The sequence below is a fragment of the Hemiscyllium ocellatum genome (genome assembly GCF_020745735.1).
Source record: "Hemiscyllium ocellatum isolate sHemOce1 chromosome X unlocalized genomic scaffold, sHemOce1.pat.X.cur. SUPER_X_unloc_1, whole genome shotgun sequence".
Taxonomy (NCBI): domain Eukaryota; kingdom Metazoa; phylum Chordata; class Chondrichthyes; order Orectolobiformes; family Hemiscylliidae; genus Hemiscyllium; species Hemiscyllium ocellatum.
In genome coordinates, this window is record NW_026867588.1 from 435,001 (window position 1) to 447,500 (window position 12,500).

General features: G+C 53.0%; 1 protein-coding gene across 1 annotated transcript in view; it reads right to left on the minus strand.

Moving 5' to 3' along the window:
* LOC132808928 (homeobox protein Hox-C13-like) overlaps nucleotides 1-8,574 on the minus strand; it is a 31,004-nt gene extending 22,430 nt beyond the window's left edge. The window contains exon 1 of the mRNA XM_060822343.1: nucleotides 8,127-8,574. Within this exon, the coding sequence (XP_060678326.1) occupies nucleotides 8,127-8,574 (448 nt within the window). The remainder of the gene's footprint in view (nucleotides 1-8,126) is intronic.
* Between the last annotated feature and the right edge of the window lie 3,926 nt (nucleotides 8,575-12,500).

The following is a 12,500-nucleotide window of genomic DNA, read 5'->3' on the forward strand; positions in this document are numbered from 1 at the left end:
TAGTCTCTCTCTCTCTCACACACACACACACACACACTCACACTGATCCTCTCTCTCTCATACACACACACACTCACACTGACCCTCTCTCTCTCATACACACACACACTCACACTGATCCTCTCTCTCTCATACACACACACACTCACACTGATCCTCTCTCTCTCACACACACACACTCACACTGATCCTCTCTCTCTCATACACACACACACTCACACTGACCCTCTCTCTCTCACACACATACACTCACACTGATCCTCTCTCTCTCTCACACACACACTCACACTGATCCTCTCTCTCTCACACACACACACACTCACACTGATCCTCTCTCTCTCATACACACACACACTCACACTGATTCTCTCTCTCTCACACACACACTCACACTGATCCTCTCTGTCTCATACACACACACACGCTCACACTGATCCTCTCTCTCTCTCACACACACACTCACACTGATCCTCTCTCTCTCTCACACACACACACTCACACTGATCCTCTCTCTCTCACACACACACACAGACATAGAGGTACACACACTGATAGTCAACACACACAAACACAAATGCAGGCACATACAGATAGTCAAACACACACACACACACACACACACACATATACATGCAGTTAAATACACAACCAAGAATACACACACACTTATGGGCACACACACTGACAGTGTAACACACACTCATACACATTCTTTCTTGGTGTCTCTCTCTCTCTCTTCCCCCCTCCCCTCTCTCTTTATCGTATTTCTCTCTCTGTAGAGTCCTGCCTTTTTCTCACTGTCCTTCCCCAACTATCTCTAATGTCTCCTCCCTCTCCCTCATTGCTTCTCTCGATGTTCGTGAAAGATTATGGGTATGGGTATGAGTGTGCACGCATGTGAGAGGGGTGTATGTGTGAGAGAGTGTGAGTGTGTGAATGAATGTGTGTGTGTAAGTGTGTGACTGTGCATGCGAGTGTGTATGAGTCAAGATACATATGTGTGTGAGAGAGAGCACGTGCGAAAGACTGAGTGCGTGCGTGTGTGAGAGATACATGTATGAGAGAGCATGGGTGTGTGAATAGGTGTGTGTGTGTGTGCATGAGAGTGTGTGTCTGTGTGTAAGAGAGAGTTGTATGTGAGAGTGTGTATATGAAAGTGTGCGAGCGTGTGGTGTGTGTGCATGTGACAGAGTGTGTGAAAGTGTGTGTGTGTGAGAGAGAGAGAGACTGTGTGTGAGAGAGACTGTGTGAGAAAGAGTGAGACTGTGTGAATGGAGTCTGTGTGTGTGTATGTGACAGAGAGTCGTGTGCGAGACAGCTTGTGTGAGAGAGGGAGTGTGTGCGTGTTTTTGTGAGTGTGTGTGAGAGAGAGGTACCTCGCCACCTTCATCAAACACTAATTCTCCTCATCTCCCTCCTTCCCTCCCTCACCCTTATTCCCTCTCATCTGTCCCACTCTCACCTCTGTAACCAACACTCGGAACGGATTCTTACTCCCCCACCCCAACCTTCATGGTTCCAAAATTCCTGCCCGTCTCTCCCTCTCTCCCTTTCCTTCCTCCTCATCCTTTCTCTCTCCCCTCCCTTGTCCCCCCCCCCTTGCCCTTCGTCTCTGTCTCCCACTCCCTCTCTCCCACCCTCCCTACCTCTCTCCCCTTCTCTTCCCCCAATATTGCTCACCCTCCCTCTCCCAATCTCTTTCTCCCACTATATTCCCCTCTCTCTTTCCCCTTCTCTTTCTCTCCTTCACCCTCTCTCTCACTCCCACTCTCTCCCCCTCTCTCTTTCCCCTTTTCTTTCTCTCCTTCGCCCTCTCTCTCACTCCCACTCTCTCCCCCTCTCTCTTTCCCCCCTTCTCTTTCTCTCCTTCGCCCTCTCTCTCACTCCCACTCTCTCCCCCTCTCTCTTCCCCTTCTCTTTCTCTCCTTCACCCTCTCTCTCACTCCCACTCTCTCTCCTTCTCTCTTTCCCCTTCTCTTTCTCTCCTTCACCCTCTCTCTCACTCCCACTCTCTCCCCCCCCTCTCTTTCCCCTTCTCTTTCTCTCCTTCGCCCTCTCTCTCACTCCCACTCTCTCTTCCCTCTCTCTTTTCCCCTTCTCTTTCTCTCCTTCACCCTCTCTCTCACTCCCACTCTCTCCCCCCTCTCTCTTTCCCCCTTCTCTTTCTCTCCTTCGCCCTCTCTCTCACCCCACTCTCTCCCCCTCTCTCTTTCCCCTTCTCTTTCTCTCCTTCGCCCTCTCTCTCACTCCTGCTCTCTCCCCCTCTCTCTTTCCCCTTCTCTTTCTCTCCTTCACCCTCTCTCTCACTCCCACTCTCTCCCCCTCTCTCTTTCCCCTTCTCTTTCTCTCCTTCACCCTCTCTCTCACTCCCTCTCTCTCCCCCTCTCTCTTTCCCCCCTTCTCTTTCTCTCCTTCACCCTCTCTCTCACTCCCACTCTCTCCCCCTCTCTCTTTCCCCTTCTCTTTCTCTCCTTCGCCCTCTCTCTCACTCCCACCTCTCTCCCCCTCTCTCTTTCCCCTTCTCTTTCTCTCCTTCGCCCTCTCTCTCACTCCCACTCTCTCCCCCTCTTTCTTTCCCCTTCTCTTTCTCTCCTTCGCCCTCTCTCTCACTCCCACTCTCTCCCCCTCTCTCTTTCCCCTTCTCTTTCTCTCCTTCACCCTCTCTCACACTCCCTCTCTCACTCCCACTCTCTCTCCTTCTCTCTTTCCCCCCTTCTCTTTCTCTCCTTCACCCTCTCTCTCACTCCCACTCTCTCCCCCTCTCTCTTTCCCTTTCTGCTTCTCTCCTTCGCCCTCTCTCTCACTCCCACTCTCTCTCCCTCTCTCTTTCCCCTTCTCTTTCTCTCCTTCACCCTCTCTCTCACTCCCACTCTCTCCCCCTCTCTCTTTCCCCTTCTCTTTCTCTCCTTCACCCTCTCTCTCACTCCCACTCTCTCCCCCTCTCTCTTTCCCCTTCTCTTTCTCTCCTTCACCCTCTCTCTCACTCCCACTCTCTCCCCGTCTCTCTTTCCCCTTCTCTTTCTCTCCTTCACCCTCTCTCTCACTCCCACTCTCTCCTCCCCCTCTCTCTTTCCCTTTCTGCTTCTCTCCTTCGCCCTCTCTCTCACTCCCACTCTCTCTCCCTCTCTCTCTTTCCCCTTCTCTTTCTCTCCTTCACCCTCTCTCTCACTCCCACTCTCTCTCCCTCTCTCTTTCCCCTTCTCTTTCTCTCCTTCGCCCTCTCTCTCACTCCCACTCTCTCTTCCTCTCTCTTTCCCCTTCTCTTTCTCTCCATTACCCTCTCTCTCTCACTCCCACTCTCTCCCCCTCTCTCTTTCCCTTTCTGCTTCTCTCCTTCGCCCTCTCTCTCACTCCCACTCTCTCTCCCTCTCTCTTTCCCCTTCTCTTTCTCTCCTTCACCCTCTCTCTCACTCCCACTCTCTCTCCCCTCTCTCTTTCCCCTTCTCTTTCTCTCCTTCGCCCTCTCTCTCACTCCCACTCTCTCCCCCTCTCTCTTTCCCCCTTCTCTTTCTGTCCATCGTCCTCTCTCTCACTCCCACTCTCTCCCCTCTCTCTTTCTCTCCTTCACCCTCTCTCTCACTCCCACTCTCTCTCCTTCTCTCTTTCCCCTTCTCTTTCTCTCCTTCACCCTCTCTCTCACTCCCACTCTCTCTCCTTCTCTCTTTCCCCTTCTCTTTCTCTCCTTCGCCCTCTCTCTCACTCCCACTCTCTCTCCTTCTCTCTTTCCCCTTCTCTTTCTCTCCTTCACCCTCTCTCACTCCCACTCTCTCTCCTCTCTCTCTTTCCCCTTCTCTTTCTCTCCTTCACCCTCTCTCACACTCCCACTCTCTCTTCCTCTCTCTTTCCCCTTCTCTTTCTCTCCTTCACCCTCTCTCTCACTCCCACTCTCTCTCCTTCTCTCTTTCCCCTTCTCTTTCTCTCCTTCACCCTCTCTCACACTCCCACTCTCTCTTCCTCTCTCTTTCCCCTTCTCTTTCTCTCCTTCGCCCTCTCTCTCACTCCCACTCTCTCTTCCTCTCTCTTCCCCTTCTCTTTCTGTCCTTCGCCCTCTCTCTCACTCCCACTCTCTCTCCTTCTCTCTTTCCCCTTCTCTTTCTCTCCTTCACCCTCTCTCTCACTCCCACTCTCTCCCCCTCTCTCTTTCCCTTCTCTTTCTCTCCTTCACCCTCTCTCTCACTCCCACTCTCTCCCCCCTCTCTCTTTTCCCCTTCTCTTTCTCTCCTTCGCCCTCTCTCTCACTCCCACTCTCTCCCCCTCTCTCTTTCCCCTTCTCTTTCTCTCCTTCGCCCTCTCTCTCACTCCCACTCTCTCCCCCTCTCTCTTTCCCTTCTCTTTCTCTCCTTCACCCTCTCTCACACTCCCACTCTCTCTTCCTCTCTCTTTCCCCCTTCTCTTTCTCTCCTTCGCCCTCTCTCTCACTCCACTCTCTCCCCCTCTCTCTTTCCCCTTCTCTTTCTCTCCTTCGCCCTCTCTCTCACTCCCACTCTCTCCCCCCCTCTCTTTCCCCTTCTCTTTCTCTCCTTCGCCCTCTCTCTCACTCCCACTCTCTCTCCTTCTCTCTTTCCCCTTCTCTTTCTCTCCTTCACCCTCTCTCTCACTCCCACTCTCTCCCCCCCTCTCTTTCCCCTTCTCTTTCTCTCCTTCACCCTCTCTCTCACTCCCACTCTCTCCCCCTCTCTCTTTCCCCTTCTCTTTCTCTCCTTCACCCTCTCTCTCACTCCCTCTCTCTCCCCCTCTCTCTTTCCCCTTCTCTTTCTCTCCTTCACCCTCTCTCTCACTCCCACTCTCTCCCCCTCTCTCTTTCCCCTTCTCTTTCTCTCCTTCGCCCTCTCTCTCACTCCCACTCTCTCTCCCTCTCTCTTTCCCCTTCTCTTTCTCTCCTTCGCCCTCTCTCTCACTCCCACTCTCTCCCCGCCTCTCTTTCCCCTTCTCTTTCTCTCCTTCGCCCTCTCTCTCACTCCCACTCTCTCCCCCTCTCTCTTTCCCCTTCTCTTTCTCTCCTTCGCCCTCTCTCTCACTCCCACTCTCTCCCCCTCTCTCTTTCCCCTTCTCTTTCTCTCCTTCGCCCTCTCTCTCACTCCTGCTCTCTCCCCCTCTCTCTTTCCCCTTCTCTTTCTCTCCTTCACCCTCTCTCACACTCCCTCTCTCACTCCCACTCTCTCCCCCTCTCTCTTTCCCCTTCTCTTTCTCTCCTTCGCCCTCTCTCTCACTCCCACTCTCTCCCCCTCTCTCTTTCCCCTTCTCTTTCTCTCCTTCGCCCTCTCTCTCACTCCCACTCTCTCCCCCCCTCTCTTTCCCCTTCTCTTTCTCTCCTTCGCCCTCTCTCTCACTCCCACTCTCTCCCCCCCTCTCTCTTTCCCTTCTCTTTCTCTCCTTCGCCCTCTCTCTCACTCCCACTCTCTCCCCCTCTCTCTTTCCCCTTCTCTTTCTCTCCTTCGCCCTCTCTCTCACTCCCACTCTCTCCCCCCCTCTCTTTCCCCTTCTCTTTCTCTCCTTCGCCCTCTCTCTCACTCCCACTCTCTCCCCCCCTCTCTTTCCCCTTCTCTTTCTCTCCTTCACCCTCTCTCTCTCACTCCCACTCTCTCCCCCTCTCTCTTTCCCCTTCTCTTTCTGTCCATCGTCCTCTCTCTCACTCCCTCTCTCTTTCCCCTTCTCTTTCTCTCCTTCGCCCTCTCTCTCACTCCCACTCTCTCCCCCTCTCTCTTTCCCCTTCTCTTTCTCTCCTTCGCCCTCTCTCTCACTCCCACTCTCTCCCCCCCCTCTCTTTCCCCTTCTCTTTCTCTCCTTCGCCCTCTCTCTCACTCCCACTCTCCCCCCCTCTCTTTCCCCTTCTCTTTCTCTCCTTCGCCCTCTCTCTCACTCCCACTCTCTCCCCCCTCTCTCTTTCCCCTTCTCTTTCTCTCCTTCGCCCTCTCTCTCACTCCCACTCTCTCCCCCTCTCTCTTTCCCCTTCTCTTTCTCTCCTTCGCCCTCTCTCTCACTCCCACTCTCTCCCCCTCTCTCTTTCCCCTTCTCTTTCTCTCCTTCGCCCTCTCTCTCACTCCCACTCTCTCCCCCTCTCTCTTTCCCCTTCTCTTTCTCTCCTTCGCCCTCTCTCTCACTCCCACTCTCTCCCCCTCTCTCTTTCCCCTTCTCTTTCTCTCCTTCGCCCTCTCTCTCACCCCACTCTCTCCCCCTCTCTCTTTCCCCTTCTCTTTCTCTCCTTCGCCCTCTCTCTCACTCCCACTCTCTCCCCCTCTCTCTTTCCCCTTCTCTTTCTCTCCTTCACCCTCTCTCTCACTCCCTCTCTCTCCCCCTCTCTCTTTCCCCTTCTCTTTCTCTCCTTCGCCCTCTCTCTCTCACTCCCACTCTCTCTTCCTCTCTCTTTCCCCTTCTCTTTCTCTCCTTCGCCCTCTCTCTCACTCCCACTCTCTCTCCCTCTCTCTTTCCCCTTCTCTTTCTCTCCTTCGCCCTCTCTCTCACTCCCACTCTCTCCCCCTCTCTCTTTCTCCCCTTCTCTTTCTCTCCATTACCCTCTCTCTCACTCCCACTCTCTCTCCTTCTCTCTTTCCCCTTCTCTTTCTCTCCTTCACCCTCTCTCTCACTCCCACTCTCTCTCCTTCTCTCTTTCCCCTTCTCTTTCTCTCCTTCACCCTCTCTCTCACTCCCACTCTCTCTCCTTCTCTCTTTCCCCTTCTCTTTCTCTCCTTCACCCTCTCTCTCACTCCCTCTCTCTCCCCCTCTCTCTTTCCCCTTCTCTTTCTCTCCTTCGCCCCTCTCTCTCACTCCCACTCTCCCCCTCTCTCTTTCCCCTTCTCTTTCTCTCCTTCGCCTCTCTCTCACTCCCACTCTCTCCCCCTCTCTCTTTCCCCTTCTCTTTCTCTCCTTCACCCTCTCTCTCACTCCCTCTCTCTCCCCCTCTCTCTTTCCCCTTCTCTTTCTCTCCTTCGCCCTCTCTCTCACTCCCACTCTCTCCCCCCCTCTCTTTCCCCTTCTCTTTCTCTCCTTCACCCTCTCTCTCACTCCCACTCTCTCTCCTTCTCTCTTTCCCCTTCTCTTTCTCTCCTTCACCCTCTCTCTCACTCCCACTCTCTCCCCCCCTCTCTTTCCCCTTCTCTTTCTCTCCTTCACCCTCTCTCTCACTCCCACTCTCTCCCCCTCTCTCTTTCCCCTTCTCTTTCTCTCCTTCGCCCTCTCTCTCACTCCCACTCTCTCTTCCTCTCTCTTTCCCCTTCTCTTTCTCTCCTTCACCCTCTCTCTCACTCCCACTCTCTCCCCCTCTCTCTTTCCCCTTCTCTTTCTCTCCTTCGCCCTCTCTCTCACTCCCACTCTCTCTCCTTCTCTCTTTCCCCTTCTCTTTCTCTCCTTCGCCCTCTCTCTCACTCCCTCTCTCTCCCCTCTCTCTTTCCCCTTCTCTTTCTCTCCTTCGCCCTCTCTCTCACTCCCACTCTCTCTCCCTCTCTCTTTCCCCTTCTCTTTCTCTCCTTCACCCTCTCTCTCACTCCCACTCTCTCTCCCTCTCTCTTTCCCCTTCTCTTTCTCTCCTTCACCCTCTCTCTCTCTCCCCCTCTCTCTCCCCCTCTCTCTTTCCCCTTCTCTTTCTCTCCTTCACCCTCTCTCTCACTCCCACTCTCTCCCCCCTCTCTTTCCCCTTCTCTTTCTCTCCTTCGCCCTCTCTCTCACTCCCACTCTCTCCCCCCTCTCTCTTTCCCTTCTCTTTCTCTCCTTCGCCCTCTCTCTCACTCCCACTCTCTCCCCCTCTCTCTTTCCCCTTCTCTTTCTCTCCTTCGCCCTCTCTCTCACTCCCACTCTCTCCCCCTCTCTCTTTCCCCTTCTCTTTCTCTCCTTCGCCCTCTCTCTCACTCCCACTCTCTCTCCTTCTCTCTTTCCCCTTCTCTTTCTCTCCTTCACCCTCTCTCTCACTCCCACTCTCTCTCCCTCTCTTTTCCCCCTTCTCCCCCTCTATTTCTCTCTATAACCCCCCTCCCACTCTCATTCTCTCTCTCTCCTATTCGATTTCTCTCTCTCTCCCCCCATCCATCCACCTCACTCCATCCCTGGATGTGACACCCACCCTCCCCCGGCCTCCCCCCCCACCCCCTCCCGGTGGGGGACAGGGATAACGGGATGCGGTCATTCCCGGTTACCTGGGAATGTGGGTTTCCACAGCGGTCTCGGCTCCGCCCTCTCCTTGGGACAGCGGAAGCGGGGCTCCCAGTGAGTCGCCGGGGGCCAGGGCGCGTAGCCTTCCGCGGGCGGCTCCCCCCCGGCCGGGGCGGCACCCGGCGCCACGGCAATGCAACTCGGCACCGCCGGGCAGGCGTACAGCCGGCAATCCCCGGAGCCGGGGAGCGGCTCCCCGGGGGGGTAGCTGGAACCCCCCGGCCGGGGGTAGCCGTAGGCCCCCGGGGGGGGCGGCGGGGGGTGAAGCGGGGGCCGCTCCCGGGGGATAGTCTCAGGGGGCGGGGAGAGGGTCCCGCAGTGCGGGGGGGCGCAGGCGGCGTCCAGTCCGGTCTCCGGGCGGGCAGCGATCTCCCCGCCACCCCTCCCGCACAGGTAGAACCAGCCGGGACCCACCGGGACGGGCCCGGTCATATTTCAATGCAGAAGTCCCACCGCAGGGAATCGGAAAGGGGAGCAGGTCTCTCCCTCCGACATCCCACTCCCCTCCTTTCTCTCTCACTCTCTGTCTCTCTCTCTCTCCACATCCAAATAAAACAGCCCTCCCCGAATTTAAGTGAAGCCCCCACCCACCCCGAACCCTCACGTGATAGGGGCAATTAACCCACCCCCTGACGTAAATGCGCTTTTTATTTCATGGTTTTTTGAGGAAAAATCTCCAACTTCACCGCCCACTGTCACAACCCCCCCCCCCCCCCCCCCACTTCCCTCAGGACAGGGGAAGAGCAGAGAGAGGGAGAGAGAGAGAGAGGGGGAGAGAGAGACAGAGAGAGAGAGAGAGACAGAGACAGACACAGAGAGAGAGAGATAGAGAGAGAAAGAGACAGATAGACAGAGAGAGAGACGGGGAGAGAGGGAGAGAGAGACGCGGAGAGACAGAGATAGACAGAGAGGGGGAGAGACAGAGAGAGAGATGCGGAGAGAGAGACAGACCGAGAGGGGGAGAGAGACAGAGAGAGAGAGACAGAGACAGACACAGAGAGAGAGAGCTAGAGGGAGACAGATAGACAGAGAGAGAGAGAGAGACAGAGAGAGGGACAGAGAGACGCGGAGAGAGAGAGAGAGACAGACAGAGAGGGGGAGAGAGACAGAGAGAGAGAGAGAGACAGAGAGAGAGATGCGGAGAGAGAGACAGACAGAGAGGGGGAGAGAGACAGAGAGAGAGACAGAGAGACACACAGAGAGAGAGATAGAGAGAGAAAGAGACAGATAGACAGAGAGGGAGATAGAGAGAGAGAGACGGAGAGAGAGAGACAGACAGAGAGGGGGAGAGACAGAGAGAGAGGAAGACAGAGAGAGAGAGACAGACAGAGAGGGGGAGAGAGACAGAGAGAGAGAGAGAGAGAGAGATAGAGAGAGGAAGAGACAGATAGACAGAGCGGGAGACGGAGAGAGAGGGAGAGAGAGACGCGGAGAGAGAAACAGACAGAGAGGGGGAGAGAGGCAGACAGAGAGAGACAGAGATAGACAGAGAGGGAGAGAGACAGAGAGAGAGGAAGACAGAGAGAGAGAGAGACAGAAAGAGAGACACAGAGAGGGATAGGGAGAGACAGAGGGAGAGAGAGAGGCAGAGAGACGGGGGAGAGACACAGTCGTAGAGTCATAGAGATGTACAGCACGGAAACAGACCCTTCGGCCCAACCCGTCCATGCTGACCCAGATATCCCGACCCAATCTAGTCCCCACCTGCCAGCACCCGGCCCATATCCCTCCAAACCCTTCCTGTTCATATACCCATCCAGATGCCTCTTAAATGTTGTCATTGTACCAGCCCCCACCACATCCTCTGGCAGCTCATTCCATACACGTACCACCCTCTGGGGGAAAACGTTGCCCCTTAGGGAAAAGTAAAGAGAGACAGAGAGGCAGGCAGGCAGAGAGAGAGGACACAGACAAAGAGAGTGAAAGAGAGACAGAGACAGACAGAAAGAGAGAGACAGAATGAGTGAGTACGAGAGAGGGGAGGGGGTGGAGAAAGAGAGAGAAAGGAGAGACTGAGAGAGGGTTAGCGAGAGAGGTTCGGGCAAGATATCTGAGAGGCCGAGATGAGAGAGAGAAATTTGAGACAGAGTGAGAGATAGAGACAGAGAGAGAAGGAGAAAGAGAGAGACGAGGAGAGAGAGTTGGCAGGTTTGGGAGAGAGGTGTGGGGAAGAGAGAAAGAGAGTGTATCTGAGTGTGCATGTGTTAGAGTGAGTGCGTGTGTTAGTGTTTGCGTTTGTGTTTGTGTCTGTGTGAGTGTGTATTAGTGTTTATGTGTGTTAGTGTCTGCGTAAGTGTCTGTTAGTGTCTGTGTGTGTTCGTGTCCGTGTATATTAGTGTCTATGTGTGTTAGTGTCTGTGTGAGTGTGTGTTAGTGTTTGTGTGTGTGTATTAGTGTCTGTGTGTGTTAGTGTCTGTGTGAGTGTGTATTAGTGTCTGTGTGAGTGTGTATTAGTGTCGGTGTGTGTTAGTGTCTGTGTGTTCGTGTCTGTGTGTATTAGTGTCTATGTGTATTAGTGTCTGTGTGAGTGTATTAGTGTCTGTGTGTGTTAGTGTCTGTGTGAGTGTATTAGTGTCTGTGTGTATTAGTGTCTGTGTGAGTGTGTATTAGTGTCTGTGTGTGTTAGTGTCTGTGTGTGTTCGTGTCCATGTGTATTAGTGTCTATGTGTGTTAGTGTCTGTGTGAGTGTGTGTTAGTGTTTGTGTGTGTGTATTAGTGTCTGTGTGTATTAGTGTCTGTGTGAGTGTATTAGTGTCTGTGTGAGTGTGTATTAGTGTCTGTGTGAGTGTATTAGTGTCTGTGTGTGTATTGATGTCTGTGTATGTTAGTGTTTGTGTGAGTTAGTGTGTTAGTGTCTGTGTGAGTGTGTGTGTTTGTGTGTGGATTAATGTGCTTGTGTGTGCGAGTGTGGGTGTGTTAGTGTGTGAGTTTGTGTACTCATATATTGGTGTGAGTTGTAGAATCCATTGAGTCATACAACACAGACCCTTCGGCCCAACCATTCCATGCTGAACGTAATCCCAAACTGAGCTAATCCCACACCTGTCCTTGCTCCTGGCCTATATTCCTCCAAACCTTTCCCTCTCCATGTCCTTATCTAAATGTCTTATAAACTTTGTAACCGAACCCACATCCCCCACCTCCTCAGGAAGTTAAGTTCACACACGCACCACCCTCTGTGTGAAAAGTTTGTTCCTGTGTTTTTTTTTAATCCCTCTCCCCTCACCTTAAAAATGTGCCCCCCCTCCCCAGTTTTGAAATTATCCTGTGCTAGGGAAAACACAACTAGCCACTAACCCTATCGATACCCCTCATGGTTTCATAACCTATATTGTATGTGTGTCTATGTGTGAGAGTTTTTGTGTGAGTGAGTGTGTTTGTGTGGGGTCATGTGCGTGAGTGAGTGAATGTGTGCCTGGGGGGTGCCTATGTCTGAGGTTCTGTGTGTGAGTGTGAGTGAATTTGTGTGATTGAGTGCGTATAAGTGGTTGGGTGTATGTGCGTGGGTGTGGGTGCGTGTCTGTGTGTGGGAGAGAGAGTTCGTGTGAGAGTGTGGGTGAGTGGGAAGAATTTGTGAGAGAGAGAGAGTGTGTGTTGGTGCGTGGGTGTGGGTGTGAGTTTGTGTGTTTGTAAGTGAGAGAGAGTTTGTGTGAGTGTGTGGATGAGTGAGTAAAACTCTTTTTGTGTCTGACAGAGTTTGTGATAGTGTGTATGAGTGTGTGTTGGTGCGTGGTTGTGAGTTTGTGCGTTTGTAAGTGACAGAGTTTGTGTCAGTGTGTGTATAAGTGTGCATACGAGTATGTGTATGTGAGTGTGTGTATGTATGAGTAAGTGTGAGTGTGTGTTTGTGCGAGTGAGTGGGTGTGAGTTTGTGCATTTGTAAGTGACAGTTTGTGTCAGTGTGTGTATAAGTGTGTATGCGAGTATGTGTGTGTGAGTGAGTGTGGGTGTGTGTGTGTGAATGAGTGTGTGTATGTATGAGTATGTGTGAGTGAGTGGGTGTGAGTTTGTGTTTTGTTTGTGAGAGTGCATGTGAGAGTGTGTATGAGTGCGTGAGTGAGTTTGTGTGTGTGTGCGTGAGGATGTGTGTGTGAATTTGTGTGTGTGTGTGAGAGAGAGTGGGTGCATGCATGAGTTTGTGTGTGTGTGTCTTTGTATGTGAGTGAGAGTGAGTGAAAATGTATGTATGTGTGTGGGAGGGTGGGTGCAGGTATGTGCGTGTATGTCTTTGTGAGAGACAGAGTTAGTGAGCGTGTGTGTGAGAGAGTTTGTGAGAGTGTGTGTTTTTGTGTGAGATTATATGAGTGAAAGAGAGTGTGTGTGAGTTTGTGAGTGTGTTTGTGTGTGAGATTATGTGA